This window comes from Mytilus trossulus, unplaced genomic scaffold (genome assembly GCF_036588685.1).
Source record: "Mytilus trossulus isolate FHL-02 unplaced genomic scaffold, PNRI_Mtr1.1.1.hap1 h1tg000380l__unscaffolded, whole genome shotgun sequence".
Classification (NCBI taxonomy): Eukaryota; Metazoa; Mollusca; class Bivalvia; order Mytilida; family Mytilidae; genus Mytilus; species Mytilus trossulus.
In genome coordinates this window covers 35,639-53,135 of record NW_026963343.1, presented here as the reverse complement: position 1 = coordinate 53,135, position 17,497 = coordinate 35,639, and the positions used below count along the sequence as shown (strand labels likewise).

The 17,497-nt window shown below is 31.0% G+C and overlaps 3 protein-coding genes across 3 annotated transcripts in view; 1 reads left to right on the top strand and 2 right to left on the bottom strand.

The window, feature by feature from the left end:
- LOC134702050 (U3 small nucleolar RNA-associated protein 18 homolog) overlaps positions 1-413 on the bottom strand; it is a 119,134-nt gene extending 118,721 nt beyond the window's left edge. The window contains exon 1 of the mRNA XM_063563148.1: positions 384-413. Within this exon, the coding sequence (XP_063419218.1) occupies positions 384-413 (30 nt within the window). The remainder of the gene's footprint in view (positions 1-383) is intronic.
- Positions 414-1,930: 1,517 nt separating this feature from the next.
- On the bottom strand, positions 1,931-16,872 carry LOC134702061 (U3 small nucleolar RNA-associated protein 18 homolog; the record flags this gene model as incomplete). Its single annotated transcript, XM_063563158.1, has 7 exons — positions 1,931-2,039; positions 3,020-3,162; positions 3,776-4,074; positions 4,689-4,779; positions 5,473-5,573; positions 6,078-6,249; positions 16,789-16,872. Coding segments are annotated over 7 exons (915 nt in total), but the record flags the coding sequence as incomplete, so codon positions are not given.
- Positions 7,108-15,587, top strand: LOC134702055 (uncharacterized). The gene is made up of 5 exons (XM_063563152.1): positions 7,108-7,212; positions 8,751-9,375; positions 10,331-10,480; positions 12,800-12,854; positions 14,527-15,587. The coding sequence occupies exons 2-5, from the start codon at positions 8,752-8,754 to the stop codon at positions 15,348-15,350; spliced, it is 1,653 nt and encodes a 550-aa protein (XP_063419222.1). The 5' UTR covers positions 7,108-7,212; position 8,751; the 3' UTR covers positions 15,351-15,587.
- Positions 16,873-17,497: the final 625 nt, after the last annotated feature.

Below are 17,497 nucleotides of genomic sequence, written 5' to 3'. Positions count from 1 at the left end.
GTTTCAAAGGAGAAGATTTTTTAAAGTAAGTCAACATGATGAACAAATTGTGAAAAAAAGTCTTTAAAGAGCAATAACTCCTTAAGGGGTCAATTGACAATTTTGGTCAAATTGACTTATTTGTAGTTCTTACTTTGCTTAACATTTTTGCTGCTATTAACAGTTTATCTGTGTCTATAATAATATTCAAGATAATAACCAAAAACTGCAAAATTTCTTTAAAATCATCAATTCAGGGGCATTTTACCTGCAAAACCAGTTACCCAATTCGGCTGAAAATTTCAGGACAGGTAGACCATGACTCAATAAATACTTCAACTTCTTGTCTTATTTGCTCTAAATGCTGGAGTTTTTGAGATATAAGCCAAAGACTGCATTTTAACCTGTGTTCTATGTTTAGCTATGACGGCCATGCTTTTTGATGAAATAGAAAATAAAACACAAACTTTATTTTATACACCCTACTAATCATTCAGTTGAAGTTTGGGTGAATTTGGTTGAGTAGTTTTAGAGGAGAAGATTTTTTAATGCAGGCAAATATGATGAACAAATTGTGAAAAATTGTCATTAAAGGACAATAACCCCTTAAGGGGTCAATTGACAATTTTGGTCATATTAACTATTTGTAGATCTTACTTTGCTGATCTGTTTTGCTGTTTACAGTTTATCTTTATCTATAATAATATTCAAGATAATGACCAAAAACTGCCAAATTTCCTTAAAATTACCAATTAAGTGGCAGCAACCCAACAATGGGTTGTTTGATTCATCTGATCATGTCAGATTTGCTCTAAATGCTTTCGATATTGAGATAAAAACCAACTGCATTTGACCCCTACGTTCTATTTTTAGCAATGGCGACCATGTTTGTTGATGGATCAAAACTTCGGAAACAATTTATAAACTAGATACCCTAAGGAACATTCAGTTAAAGTTTGGAAGTATTTAGTCTAGTAGTGTCAGAGGAGAAAATTCTTGAAATAGTTGATGAAGACATACGACGACGACGACGACAGACGAAGGACGCCAAGTGATGGCATAAGCTCACATGGCTATGCCAGGTGAGCTAAAAAACTGTTTGTTTGTATATGAAATGATTAATGTTTAAATTAGATTCATTTTAAATTTTGAATATTGCGATTGATTGTTGTTGTTTTAAGATAGTTTTTATTAAAACTTAAAAATTTAAAGATAACAAAAAAGAGTATGCATGTGTGTAGTGTTGTAATGACTGGATATTTAGGCTAGGAGCATGAGGAGAGAATCTAGGAAAGTGTATCAACAACAATTATAAAACCTTCAACTTTAAGGTGGACATTGTATAATCATTCCATACTAGGTGCTAGCATGGCTAGTAAAAGGTTCAATCATGATATAAAATATCGTTGGAATCCTGTTCATATTTAAAATATACAATGTGAAGGAATACATGTATATTGGATAGTTGTAATAATACCACATTGCCTAATTTTTACATCATTTAATTTAGATTTGTAAAATATTGTGACAGATACACAGAGAGCTTGTACTTTTTGCAACTTCAACAAATATGAAAATTTCAAATGTCATGAAGTATAATTATACAATATAAATTAGTTAGTAATTATACTTTTTACCAATGTTAAGTCCAAGTGATCCAAAGTATCATATAGTTAAAACAACTTGCATCACTAACAAATGAATATTCATACTCTTTTTAACACTAGTACTAAACCAATGATAAGTTACAGTATAAAAGTCATTGATAATACATGTAACATAAATATAACACTGCTAATAGTTTCATGACCATTGCTAAAATGTTGATAAATCTCTATGAATACAAAATTCCAAAGTTCACTTCTTTATGGTAATAAAACAGGATATCTGTTCGCCATTGTATGGGATAACATTGGAAACCTTAATCAGGTTTATACAGTATAGTATCTATTGAATCAGGTTTTTATTTGATGTTAACCGGTCTTTATTTCCTTTTAGATGACCTGCATGTTAATTGTTTGTTTTATAGATATGACTAGTAATTGCTGTAGTGCTTCACCCTACAATAAAATAAAGATTTTGTATAAGACATGCAGCTTCAATAAAATGATGGCAACAGTATCAAAAATAAAACATTACCTAATTCAGAATCAGGTATAATTTCCTGTGTCAAAGAAAAACACATAGTATACAAATAACTTGAAATCACTACCAAATAATAAATTAAATTTCTATATATCCCAGCTGATATTTATACTAAACAATAAACATGACCCTTGAACCAGAAACTTCTTGTAGACACTGACAGGTACAGGAAGTAATATCCCAGTGATATCAATAATAAAGCAATATACCCTTGCACCAGACACTACATGTAACACTGAGACATTTCTAGATACCTTCAAAAACTTTCATTTTAGGGTTCTAATAACTCCAACAAAGGTGACCATTTATACAGATTGAATACACATTTATAAGTACATATATTATGTATTTGAACAAAAGTTTCATAAAATAAATTGATTTTGATTCAGATTAAAATAAAGTTACTCTTGGACAAGTAAGTATTAGATTGGTTCAATCTTTTTCCAATTAAGAGATAACTGTATTGTATTTGAATCTTGGCCTATGTAAAATGTGGGTTTCACTGTTGCAAATTGATTTTACCTAGCGACACATGGTATAAAAATAAATTGAAGGTGAATCTTTTTTCTATTTACAGGCTGGTTTTTAAAAGTGCTTATTTCAAAATTAGAAATTAATTAAAAGCTCAAAAATAATTTCACTGATCTAAATTTTCTTGTGAAAATGTACTTAGGAATCCTCATTACAATTTAAAAACTGCACTATTATCATAATTAAAGGGCTAGCTTATTTAAAGATGTAATTTGAGTATCCAATGAAATAAAATTTCATTTAACATGAATACCAAACTAACAGAAATATTTCTCTGAATTTATCCCCATAAACGTTTTATCTATGAAATCTCTACATTTTTACAGTTAGATATAAACTGATGTTTGAACTATAAGAACTGTACCTGTAAAGTAGGGCTAAACCCTTGTTTGTGCCAACTGTAAAATAACCACTATTTCTGGAGAAGTCCATACACAAAGGGATACGTAATTTAGAATCTAGTCTGTCAGGAAAGTTAGAGAATACTGTCTGTGAAGGCACATGTACCTGTAATATAGTTTATAATTTGTATATACAACCTTTCATTGGTGTTGATGTCAATATGACATTTCAGAAAAAATCACTGCCGTTTTAAACAACTATAATTTATAATTTATGTGTACAGCCACTTATTTGTGTTTGTGTCAACATATAGCCTCAATGTGAATATCATATTTTAAAGGCACCATCAAATCAATTCCAATGATATAAAATAAAACTTAGGGACATTATGATGATATTCTATCTTATTCTGAAAAGAAAAATCAAGATGACAAATGTCCCTACTATAATAGAAAAGCCAGGATTCATATTGACTGCTGGCTTTCGATGATAAATTGGTGGATTTAAATTACTCTTGAGCTCTTTATCAAATTTTAAAACTTAATAATTTAGGAAAATATTTTATTTACAAATAACATGTTTATTCACCATTAAAGCACTTTTATAAGTCATATATATATACTGGATCAATGAAATCTTGGTAAGATAACATTTGTTTTAAACTGATGCCAAATTATGTATGCACTGTACCTTGTTTTGATTTATAGTATTTCTGTTTAGATATAAATAAATAAATCAGAATGTTAAATTTTACCTATACTCCCTGCATTATACTTACTAATTTTACTGCTCTTTCTGCAGAATCTGAACACATAGCTAATATTTCTGATGTTGAATTAAATACTAAGTTTGTACAAGGTGTGGTTAAATTTAATAATGCTTTCAATGGTTTGGGTGACCTAGATTTAAGACACACTGATGGTTCGTAAATGTTCACCACACCACTATATGATCCACAAGCTAAGAAATTATGATCATAAGAAACAGCAATAGACATTCCTTTTGTACATCCATCATCTATAAATCTGTGAATACAGTCACGTGTCTTCATATCCCATATATATACATCACCATCATCTGAAATAGAACCATTAAATATATTCATATCCCATATATATAAATCACCATCATCTAAAATAAAACCATAAAATATATTCATATCCCATATATATATATACATCACCATCATCTGAAATAGAATCATTAAATTATATATATATATAGATACATATCATTAAGCATCTTTTCCCATGTGCAAGTTGCTATCAGTTCACATGTAATTCTTCATTCACATTTTTTTTTATTTCATTACTATAATATTGAACACTAAGACTATTTAGTCACTGATTTGAATTCACTTAAATTCTCCATTCTTAAATTTGCATTTACCAGTTTTTATTTTCAAACTTTCAAGCAGATTGTCAACATTAGAAGGGGGAAATAAAGCTACCAAGCGTATAGCTTGGTATGTCATTTATGCCTTTCATCATGATCATCTACCTTAGACTTATCAGTGGCACTGTAGTTAAAACATTGAACAGTCCTAAAACAATACAAAGTTCAAGAGCATAAAAGAATTTACATGTGAGTAAATAGTTCTTTTTTCTCAGCAATAATATGGTAGAGGTATGGTGTGTAATATGACTGCCTTGAAACATAAAGTTTGTAAAAAGAGAATGATAAGAAATTACCTCCATATGAATACATTGTACTTCCATCTTGTGAAAAACATACACCACCTACACTACCATTCATCTTCTGTGTATAGATCCATTCTTTCGACTGAAAATAGGAAAACAGTTTCTTTTATTGTATAGCTCTGTCTATTTTAAAACAATCATCTTTAATGTACCGAAATTCATCTTCTCTTAAATGGTCTTTGCTTTGATTGAAAGTTGACAAGTCAACTAACTACATCTTCTTATTCCGTATAATAATGTTATTAAAAACTGTATTTTGACTTTAAACTTTTTTAGTTTTACTGGTATCTATCCTGCATGTTCTGTCTTGTTTGTTATGATATGCAAAACTTGTCTTTGTCTATATTGTGATAGTTCACTATTGTTACAGATAAGGGAGAAAGTTTTGTATCATTAAAACGTTTCAGTAGTTGTCTTTTGTTGGTGTGGTTCATAAGTGTTTCCCGTTTATAGTTTTTTGTGTAGATTAGACCATTGGTTTTCCCGTTTGAATGATTTTACACTATTTTTCAAAACAAAGTTGGGCCATTTATGGTTTGCTGTTTGGTGTCAGCCAAGGCTCCGTGTTGCAGAACGTACCATGACCTTTAATGGTTTACTTTTATAAATTGTGACTTGAATGGAGAGTTGTCTCATTGGCATTCATACCCCATCTTTCTATATCTATTTGGTCCATAAAACGTTTCTTTATGTATAAGTTGATACTCATTATAAGTACATCAGGTACACAGAAATTAATATCTAGGTGTAATTAAAAAAATCATAAAGAGTATACCTTGGCTGACAATAAGTGAATATTTCCATAAAGTCCTAGGAATGCTATAAATCTTCCATCAGGTGACACAACAAATCTCTTCATATTTACTTCTCCTAAACCTAAATGAAAAACAAACTGTACAGATGTTAACCATTATGTATTATCTGTTAATAAAATGTCACATAGGAAATATCTATCAAATGTAATAAATATTTGCAGATATAAAACTATGAAATGACCGTATATGAGTATTTTGAAAAAGTACGCATCAGGAATGCTTAAACCAAAAAACAATTTGTTACAGTAAATACACTATACATGTCTTTCTTATAACAGTTTGAATGTATCTATAGAACACGAATGCCCCATCCCCACTATCATTTTCTACGTTCAGTGAAATAAATTAGAAAGATCATACCAAAGGGAACATGTGTACAAAGTTTCAAGTTGATTGGACTTCAAATTCATCAAGAACTACCTCAACCAAAAATTTTAACCTGAAGTGGGACAGACGGACGAACAAACAAACTTACTGACGGACGGATGCACATAAATGGAGCATTATAAATTGGGCATAACAATAGATTCTGGCGAATTGTGATTACTTTCGACTGATTACTTACCTTTAACAGGAGGTACACTGATCATCTTTCCAACCATCATGTCATAATAATGAAAACCTTTATGTTTTGACCCCATGATAACCTCCTCTCCATTGGCACTAAAATGAGCTGAGTATATTGGATAATTCTCTAAGAATATACTCTGTATCTTTGAGTTATTTTTGCCATCAACCTGTAAAATTATAAGGAGTTACTAACATAAACATTTCAGTGATATTCTTGTTTGAACTATTCTCCCATATACTAAAAACATGAGTGATTAGTTTGGACATTTATTCTATAATAAAAAAATTACTACATTATCATCACCTTATTCATGTATTCATTTTATTTCAGTAAAATCATTCTTACCATGCATACACTGATTTTTCATAATATTTTTAATTGCATTCACCAGTTGACTATTTTGCTACAGTAGATGGTTACAAGAATGTGTCCAAAGTACACGGATGCCCCACTCGCACTATCATTTTCCATGTCCAATAGACTGTGAAATCGGGTAAAAAACTTATTTAGTACTAAAATTAGAAATATCATACCATAGGGACCATGTGTACTAAGTTTCAAGTTGATTGGACTTTAACTTCATCAAAAACTACCTAAAACAAAAAACTTTAATTTAAAGCGGGACAGACGACACATGGACAGAGGAATGAACGTACGCATAGCTGCCACCAGATCACTATCCCTATGTCGAGCTTTATGCAACAAAAGTTGCAGGCTCGACAAAAAATGTTTGGTATAACAATATTAGTGCATGCACTCTATCATTTCATTCATAGTGTGATGAGGCTATTTAAAGCATATATCTATTAATAAATTATCTCCTCTAGTTGACAAATTAATCAACTTTAGTTTTGTAAAAAATGTGTATTTTATATGCCCTTTGTATGTTTCCAATTTTACTGTATCTTTTATTTCCTCAATATAATCATTGTGAACAGATTGACCTTCAGAGGACCCCATTTGACAAAACTCTTTTGGAAGTAGATCAATATACTTTATCATGTGATTTATGTCTAAAAATAGCAAAGGGTATTTCCACAATTGAATGGTTTTCCTGTGAGAGCACAATTGGTTTTGTTTCTAATATGTCTACAAAATATTTAGAAATAGAAAATGAAATAAAATAAAGGTTTGTAGTATTACCACTTTTCTTTTTTTCTTACAAAATGAAAGTTTATAAAATGTCAAATGATTGCATTTTATTTAAATTGAAAGTAGAAATTATCAATCTTATACAAAATGGAAGTACAAAATGTGCAACTATATTACCTAACGAAATTAATCAGTCTATACATATAAAATAATCTGTTCCTACTTTTGAACATTAACTTATGTATTTGGAAACAAGAATGTGTTCACAATACACAGATGCCCCACTCACACAACCATTTTCTATGTTCAGTGGACCTTGAAAATGGGATAAAAACTCTAATTTTGGCATTAAGAGATCAAAACATAGGGAACATGTGTACTAAGTTTCAAGTTGGTCAGAGTTCAACTTCATTTAAAACTGCCTTGACCAAAAACTTTAACCTGAATTGGGACAGACAGACGGACAAACAACCTGACCAAAGAACGAACAGACAAAAGAACACACAGACCAGAAAACATAATGCCCCCCTACTTACGCAGGTGAGGCCTAAAATAAAAGAATATGTCCAGAGTATACAGATCATATACTTTCACTATCAATTTCTTTGTTTAATGGATCATGAAAGTGGAATCAAAGTTTAATTTGGAATCAAAATTAGAAAGAGTGTATCATTAGGAACATGTGTTCTAAATTTCAAAATAAACAAACCAACCAACTAGCCCTCATTGAAATCTATGCTCCTCCCAGTGTATGAAATTCAGTCAAAGTTTTAACCATTTTAAAGGGAAGAAATGATAAAAAAAAATGTTGTAGACAGCGTTCACAAATAGAAGACATTTAATTTGCATTTCATCCCTATGAATAATATTGAAACAGTTGTACATACATTAGTTTTGAGTGCAGGAATAAGAATATATGGAGGTTAATGTGGTTCATAAGTGTTTCTCATTTCTGTTTTTTTTTATATATAGTAGAACTTTGTTTAAATGTTTAAACATTTTAAATTGTTTAACACAAGTCATTTTGGGGGACCTTTAAAGCTTGTTGTTCTGTGTATGCATGGCTCTGTGTTGAAGGCCTCACTTTTACAACTTGGATGGAAAGCATATTGGCACCCATTCAACATCTTCTTATATCTGTCTATGATAAAGGATCCAGAAAAATCAGGTAGAAGTTGAACAAGTGAGATGGCCAACAGTGCAATTTTCCATATAATAATCTTTCCAAGCTTTTAAGGTGCATAACCCTTAAAACAATAATTGATTGCTACTGATTTTCCAACTTGTCCAAAACAATAAATAAATCTATATAAACCTTAAATACAAGTTTTATAAAAAGCTGACAAGATTGTTCACTTGACAGCCTTGATATGACTGGACGGGTTGACAGGAAAACACCTGGTATATATATGTATGTCCTATGCAAAGTGTTGCGCAGGAGACAATTAGAGAACAGAACCAATTTTGGACATATATTTCTGAGTCAAACAAATTAAATATAAAGTTAATGTGGTAATATTTAGTATCTGAATAGCTTAAACATTCTAATACATTATTCTTTAATTTTGTTTCCAGAATGGATAGAGAGGACAAGAGAAGGTACCTAATTGTGGGCTCTGTGATACTAGAAATTGTTTCTCCACTACTGAGAAAGAAGCTAGAAGACTGCTACACTAGTAAAGGATTGGGCTGTTTACAAGATTTTATCAACAGTCTTCCTGTCAAACACATCCTATTTCATCTACGTCACAAAAATAGCAAATGTTGTGTAGATACTGCTAATTGTGTAAACCAGCAATCCCTTCCTCTTAACTATAGCCAGTGGAATCGTATGTACACTGCAGGATCAACCAAACACAACTGTCACTGTAAATATACAACGAAACCTATTTCCTTGAATGATCTTGACCTCACTTTGTTAAGTTTAATTTTACTGAACTGCTGCAGCTTGTCATCATATGAAGAAACTTTGATTTGCGACCTTCGAGAATTCAAGAACAACTATCTCAGCCACAACACAGATGGCGCCATTTCTGAGACAGAATACAACACTCTCTGGACAGATTTAACATCATATGTTCTACAACTGGACCCAAGTAAACAGAATGACCTTGTTATAATACAAAACAGACCATTGGATGAGTCTCGTTGTCAATACTATGTAACATGTCTTGTAGATGTGCATGTTATACTTGAAAAGGTATGTACTTAAAGTCTGTATAGTAACTCATTTTTGCAAGCGAATTATTTTCATGACAGAAATTAAATCCCTGTGAAGTTAGTTAAAATAAGGAATCAGAGAATATAATTTGGTTTACAGAAGACTTATTTATAATGCATGATTGTAATCAAAAAAATTTGCATACATATACTAGTAGCTTGTAATTCAGTTAAATAAATGCATGTTTATAGCTTGTTGTTCGGTGTGAGCCAAGGCTCCGTGTTGAAGGCCGTACTTTAACCTACAATGGTTTAATTTTTAAATTGTTATTTGGATGGAGAGTTGTCTCATTGGCACTCACACCACATCTTCCTATATCTATGTATGCATCATAACATGAAAAATTTGTTACAAAGACCCTAAGTTTAAAACTATTCAAGAGCCATACAATTTTTACATATTGAATTAGCATGAGGAATATTTGGGAAAGTGTTTCTCAAAAAGAAAATAGAAATGTAAAAAGTTACATATAACAATGTATAAAAGTAAAGATTTATGATTCATTCATGATACAAAATCAGTATATGAGCACACAGTAACAAAATGAAAAAAGCAAAGGAACATAGATTGTCTTGCTGTTCTTCATTGCAAGGTCCCCGAGAAGCCTTCAACGTGGAGACAACAAACTCTGTGGATGGGTGACAAAAGTTATAAGTATTGATACAAGATGACATTGTGATTTGGACCCAAAAATAAAAAGCAATTGAAGAAAGATGATGCTATGTTTGAAATGACGATTAAATAAAATTGAGAATGGAAATGGGGAATGTGTCAAAGAGACAACAACCCGACCAAATAAAAAAACAACAGCAGAAGGTCACCAACAGGTCTTCAATGTAGCGAGAAATTCTCGCACCCGCAGGCGTCCTTCAGCTGGCCCCTAAACAAATATATACTAGTTCAGTGATAATGAAGCTATTTTTTTTTATTCAAGATTGACACAAAAATAGATGCAACATCTGCAGAAATAAGAACAACTATTGACAATGGTAATACTGAAGTAATGGGAACTATTGGCACAAAAACTGCTGAACTGCTTGCTGCAATGGGTATCAACAATGTTGTGCTTTTGGCTAAAATAGAGGTATGTTTCTGTTTTTATAAACTTGTCTCCTCTGTAAATAAGGGTCTCAATAGTACATCTAAGAGATCTGTCAACTCTGAGGGCAAAGGTGTGTTTGACTCCACACTTAATATATGAGATGGATAGATTTCTTGCTTAAGGTGGTATGGGTGTCTTTTGCCATCTTGGATTATAAAAACACAGAGAATCTAAGGTCCAGATTTTCAATCAAGTTTTGACAAAATTTGATGCAGGAATGCAAATTACTAAATGTGAATTTGCATTTAAAAGAACAAATTTATAAGATTATAACTTATAAATATTAATTGATGCTATGGAACGTACGCGCAAGCGCAGATGGCATATGACAGATTTTAAATACATGTTTTTACGTTGTTTTCTGTCAGTTTCATTAGAATGGAGATCACAATATTACATTTTAAGCTCTGACAGCATCAATTTGGGATTTGATGGTCACAAATACCCATTTACTGTCTCGGCTAACGCTTCACCAGTAAACTTTATTTGCGACCATCAAACCTGTAATTGATGCTGTCAGAGCACAAAATCCAATACAGTATCTTCTAATTTAGACTCCCATACAACCTTATGTTTTTTGTGGTATTCATTATTAACAATTTTAAAGTATATTAGTTGCTGGAGCTTTATCAAAACGCAAGTTGATTAGAAAAGACTCAAAACGCAAGTTGATTAGAAAAGACTATAGAAATTTTCATAGGTGACTAGCTATCTGAATGGAGTTTGAACGTAAAATTCAAGCATTTTATACCTATTAATCAAATCCTTAAATTGAAATTTGACAGAAATAAACCCAATCTACCAAATAACCTAGTATTTTGTAAGTCTAAGACCAAATTGAGTATATATAATTGAGATTGCTGTAAAGTTTTATCAAAATCCAAGATAATTTCAAATAAACAGCTGCGCCATGAGCACATGATACGCCTGACGCCTTGTGTGGAAGTCTTATGCAATAATCATAAATAGTTTCTGAGAAAGTTTTAAGCAATAACCATGTATTGTTTTTGAGACACTTAAGAACATGTGAAACTCCCACCCTGTTTTTTTTTTACAAAAAAATAAATATTACTGAAATAAAATTTTGAATCAAAACCAATAAATATACAGATCTTTATATTAATATAACAAAGAAGTATGTAAAATTTAAAGAAAATTATAAATTATTTTTGAGATACGGCGCGACATGTAAAAAAAAAGCTCCCCTGTTTAACAAAATACTCAATAACACAAAAAGAAAATTTTGAATCAAAACCAAAAAATATACAGATCTTTATATTAATATAACAAAGAAGTATGTAAAGTTTTAAGCAAAAATTATAAATTATTTTTGAGATACGGCGCGACATTTAAAAAAAACACCTCCCCCTTTTCTTATAAAATACTAATAACTCAAAAATGAAATTTTGAATCATCACCAATAATTATACAGATCTTAAGATTAATATAACAAAGACATGTGTAAAGTTTTAAGCAATAGTCATAAATTGTTTTTGAGATATGGCGTGACATGTAAAAAAAAAGCCCTCCACCTTTTTTACAAAATACTCAAAAACTCAAAAATTAAATTTTGAATCATCACCAAAAAGTATACATATATTGAGATTAATATAACTAAAAAGTGTTTAAAGTTTTAAGTCATAATCAAGAATCTCTTTTGAGATACAGTGTGACATGTGAAAAAAACACACCCCTGTTTTAGTAATAAAATGCCGTATCTCAAAAAGTTGAAAAGTTATTTTTACCCATCATAAGAAACAACTATATTAAGTTTCATGAAATTTGGATAAGTCGTTCTCAAGTTACGGTGCGACATATTTACGCCGGACAGACGGAGGGACAGATGGACAGACACAGGACATTTGTATACCATAATACATCCCGTCAATATTTGGACAGGCGTATAAAAAAGGTATAGAAATCTTTAAAGGTGAAAATCTGAATTATGTCCAAACAAATTTCTTAGCCTATTTTACCTAAAAATAACTGGTTGAATTGATGGACCATTGGTCAAGACCAATTTCAGATGTTACAAAGGTTATCAAGTACTCCATCCAACCTATTTAGTAAAGTCGAGATCAAATGTAAGTCCATTAAAGTACTGTCTAGGTTATTTTAAGTCTTGTCAAGTAAGTAACATTGTGTTTAGCATGAGAGATGTGTACCAGATGTTTCTGTTGGATAAATAGATCAACAGACAAACTGACAGAATATCAGACAGATAAACTGTTGGACAACGTAAAATGCAATATGGCTGCAAGAGTTTGGGGAATAATAAACAGAATTATTTTCTATTTTCAGGAGGTGTTACAGAATATGATCTGTCAGAGATGTAAAAGAAGCATTGACGAACAAGGTAAGGGAGACAATGATAGATAGACCTTAAAATGTTCAGCACTGAGGGTAACAACAATGTTATAAATATAATATATTTACAGTTTTTAGATGGTACTATATTTTTATTGCCTTAATAACTTTTGCATTGTATTGCTTACTAATCATTTGCTAATTGTACACTGGTCATTAAAATTTTGAATTTCAATCAGATGATATATTAAAGACATTATGAGCAAATAAACCTAAATACATAAAACATAATGTGTCCCCTTTAAATACAGATTCACCTATCTTTATATTATAAATACAAATACAGATTTATGTCAGACTTAAGTCTTTCATGTTCAGACAACAACCTCTATTATAGCTTAGTTTTGAACGGTTTTTGCGGCAAACAAGTAATATAGGCTCTATTCTCTTATAAGTAGATTTTTTTCACATTGTCAAGGGTATTTTAAGTACTTTTGAGATAAGAAGGGTCAAAGGTCATAAATCCTGTGTGTAAATAAATATAGAACACCAACACAATACTCAACTTATCAATTCTTGTCAGGACATAGTACAATGTAGTACATTGTTCTCTTATTTTCATCAAATAATTTTTCTTAAGAATATGTCTGTGATTTTTAATCATCTAGCCTGTGTGTATGTGTTTTCTTTATAGTTTCAAAGTGTACTTGTTTGACTAAATAATCAATTATGTTATAAAAAATAAATCAAAATTTGTTTATCAAATTAATAATTATATCAATATATACTTAGTGCTGTAAAGGAGAAGGTCCAGTAAGAACTCTTTTTGGCCCCAAAATAGCAGTTCTTAAAATGTAAACTTTTAGTTATTCATATAATTTTTGGACAGTAGAATGCCTCTGCTACATAAATATGGGCGGTTTTGACATAAACACGCACATTTATCAGGTACTAACACCATATAGTCATGCTAAATTACTGAAATCTTCACAATTCTAGCATTTAAGTTAGATTTTAGACGGTTTTCATGTAAAACGAAAGTGGCAACATTGGTGTTCATCCTTAATTTTGAAATGTAAGTTGTATTTTATAATAATACATAACATATATAAAGGTTGACGATGAACACGGATGCGGCCACTATCAGTTTTGACAAAAACCATCTGTAAGTGACGTTTTTCGGCATATTTGGTAGATTTTTCATATTTGAGCTTAAATCGGATCGTTTTTAAGGACTAAAATCAGTTAATTTTTTTCACATAAAGTAACTGATTCAAATGAAATAGACACTTAAGAATTTAGAAAGTGGTCAAAATCTTTCGTCAGACCTATTCCTTTAAAAAAAAAAAAAAAAAGCAAATGATAAATGTATGTTTTATTTCAAATGTAACATGTGGTGTTTCTATAGAATATTACAAGGTTCAAGATTATTGGAAAATTTAGGATTTCATTGCCCTAATCCTTTTTGATATGTTTATATGTTATACAAAACAAACATTAAAACTTCATGGATACTAATTTTCTATATTTTGTCGTTTATCATTTTAAGATTCCTTTTCTCCTTTAGAAACATTCAATAAAATATCTGTATTCAGTACTTATTTATGTATTTACTGCCACTGTAAGCATGGTAATAGAATGAATGAGTCAGTCATAGTATACTGGTAACTTTAATGTAATGTATATAATGATTTGTATAGAAATGTCAATTTATTTTTCAGACAAAAAGGGACGAGCTTTACAGCCATACAATTTAGGACATGCTATCTTCACACTACATCATGAGATAAACCTAATATCAGTTGTTGGTGCTGACATGCTTGGAGGAACAGATATAGTGATGATGGATGATGGTAGACTGGTGATGTGTTTACCTAACCAGAGGAGACTACTGATCTGTAATACAGATGAATCACAAGAAGACAGTATAGATGTGCAGGGTGAACCATTGTGTATAACAGCAGTCAACAACTCTACAGTAGCTTTTACACTGGAGGAGAGTAGGTGTATAGTGATGTATGACATAAACAATAAACTCAGACTTAAATCAATATCAGTACCTGGAATGTGGTATAGGAGTAGCATTACAACTATACACAACAAGTTAGTTGTAGATGGTGTCAACAGACTACAAATCATAGATCATCAGATAGGAGAAGTTGTACAGACAATACAAACTACCTGTGATCCTTGGATGTTACATGGTTCTGGTGACAAAATATTCTACAGTCATTCCTACAACAACAACAAGCTGTACTGGTATAGTTATACTGATGACAGACATCACAACCTAACATTACCATCATCACCTAAGAGAATGGCTACACTACAAGATAGTAGTCTGTATGTGATGTGTATTGATGGATCATTACAACATGTGTCATCTGATTGTAAACAGTATGCTACTGTGAAGAAAAAAGGACTGAAAGAACGGAAGAATTGTCCGCTGTCACAAATGTCATATAATTCAAACCAAAGAAAACTTACCACACTAAGTTACCATGAGACAATAATTAAAGTCTTCCATGAAATAATAAAACTGTGAAATAATCTTCTTTATATGCATATGTATATGTTTTTTAATTATACTGGTAATATGATACTTCAGAAAAAAACAGAATATTAATACTTGATCAATTTATTAGGTATTCAGTTATAAAATTTACAAATGATTTAATGCACTGCTGAGATCCTTTTAATCAATTTCTAATTTCTGTATAATTTTATTGTCCTGGTTTGCAATTTTAAATGAACCAAAACCAATTTTTATTATACATGATTTACATAATAAAGTTTCTTAAAATAAGTTTAGTTTAAAGGGCATATTTAATCCAAGCTGGCATGGCTGTGGTATGCCAATGAGACAATTCATTAACAGCTATACGTGTGACAAACAGACAAGCAAACAGATAGACAGACCAACACATATATGCACAGACTTTAAAACATAATCACCATAGGTGGGACATGAAAATGAAAGAAGAACAAATATGTAACACAGCACCAAGTGACAACCACTGAATTACAGGCTCCTAACTTGGGACAGGCACACACATACCATTGTATACAGAATGTAGTTAGTTTTATTAAATATTTATAGTACCATTTAAAATCATAATTACTACTAATAAACTCATCATAGATAACAGGACTAAATTTTGTATATACGCCAGACTCGTGTTTCGTCTACACAAGAATCATCCGTGACGATCGAATCCAAAAAGGTTAAAAAGGTACTATATACATGATGTTCGAACTGCTTTAAATATTATTGTGAAAAGTAGAATCTTTGAGCTGTAACAATTTCCTATACTAAGTCACAGCTAAACAGTAACTATGCTATCAAATGCTTACATGGCTTATATTAAGATATTTCCAAAACCTGACAAAAGACTTATGGATTTTGTTCTGATGGTTTTCTTTTTTCCTGTCTGAGATGGGTTCTTTATTTCTCACAACATATGGGAAAGATTTATGGCACATGACAATCAACAGTGCTAATTTTTAACCATTGACGAAATAAAACAGAATATTTATCCCTATAGGGAATATTTCTCCTTTATAGCATTTTTTTTATATTTTTTTTCTCTGGAGCTGTATTGAAAAGTATTTAGGCCTTTTATAGCTGCCTATGCGGTATGGGCTTTGCTAATTGTCGAAAGCCGTGCAGTGACCTATAGTTGTCAATGTCTGTGTCATTTTTGTCTCTTGTGGACAGTTGTCTCATTTGCAATCATACCATATCTTCTTTTTTATATTATGTTGTATTAAAATTTTATGACAATTGGTCAAACCAAATTTGAGTTGTCTAACAAAATATTGAAGAACATGCAAATGAATGAATAAGAGCATGTTTTTTAATTGCCAAATGAGACAACCATCTACCAAATGATATGAATGTAAGCACTGTAAGATCACTCTTTGGCCTTCAACAACTTTAACTTGTAACACAATTATATTCTGGATCATGTTATTACACTCACCTGAAACAGATTTAGAGTCTGATTCATACCAGCTACTAGCATCACTTGTGAGGTTGGATGAAACTCGGCAGAATTTAGTTTACACTGAAAAATAAATCATTCAAAAACTTCCAAAGCCTTACTCTTTCTGACCTTTTTATACATGTCATATAAAAGTATATATATCTCGTTATAATTTGAATAATGATCACAGAACAATTGAACAAATTTTGAGAAATCTATAAATCGGAAGGTGAGTTGCAGCTGGTAAAGGTAAACAAGCTAGCTTGTAAAAAATAAATTTTATTATCAGTTTCTATGTCAAAATAATTCAAGTATACAGAATGGCTATAGCTATGACAACTTAATATTAAAAGAGAATTTAGGAAAATGACTCTGGTTCGCCTTCACCAACATGGTTTTAGGAATAGACAGCTAAACTTGATTGATGAATACAATAAGGGATGAGAGGTGTAACAGTGTCAAATATGTAACAAAAAGAAAGGCTTTTATAAGCAGCAATATGCCAATAATTTTGCAGGCAAAACTTGTGCTGTACAAAAGTAAATCCTGAGTATCCTGACACCCTGTGTAATCTGACACAATTCATTAGTCCCTTTGTGTGTCAGATTAGACAGGTTGCACTACATAGTCAAAAACAATCAGGAATAGGTAAGAAAATCCTGATCAGAACTAAAAATCAACTGTATTTGGACATCATTTAGAATCT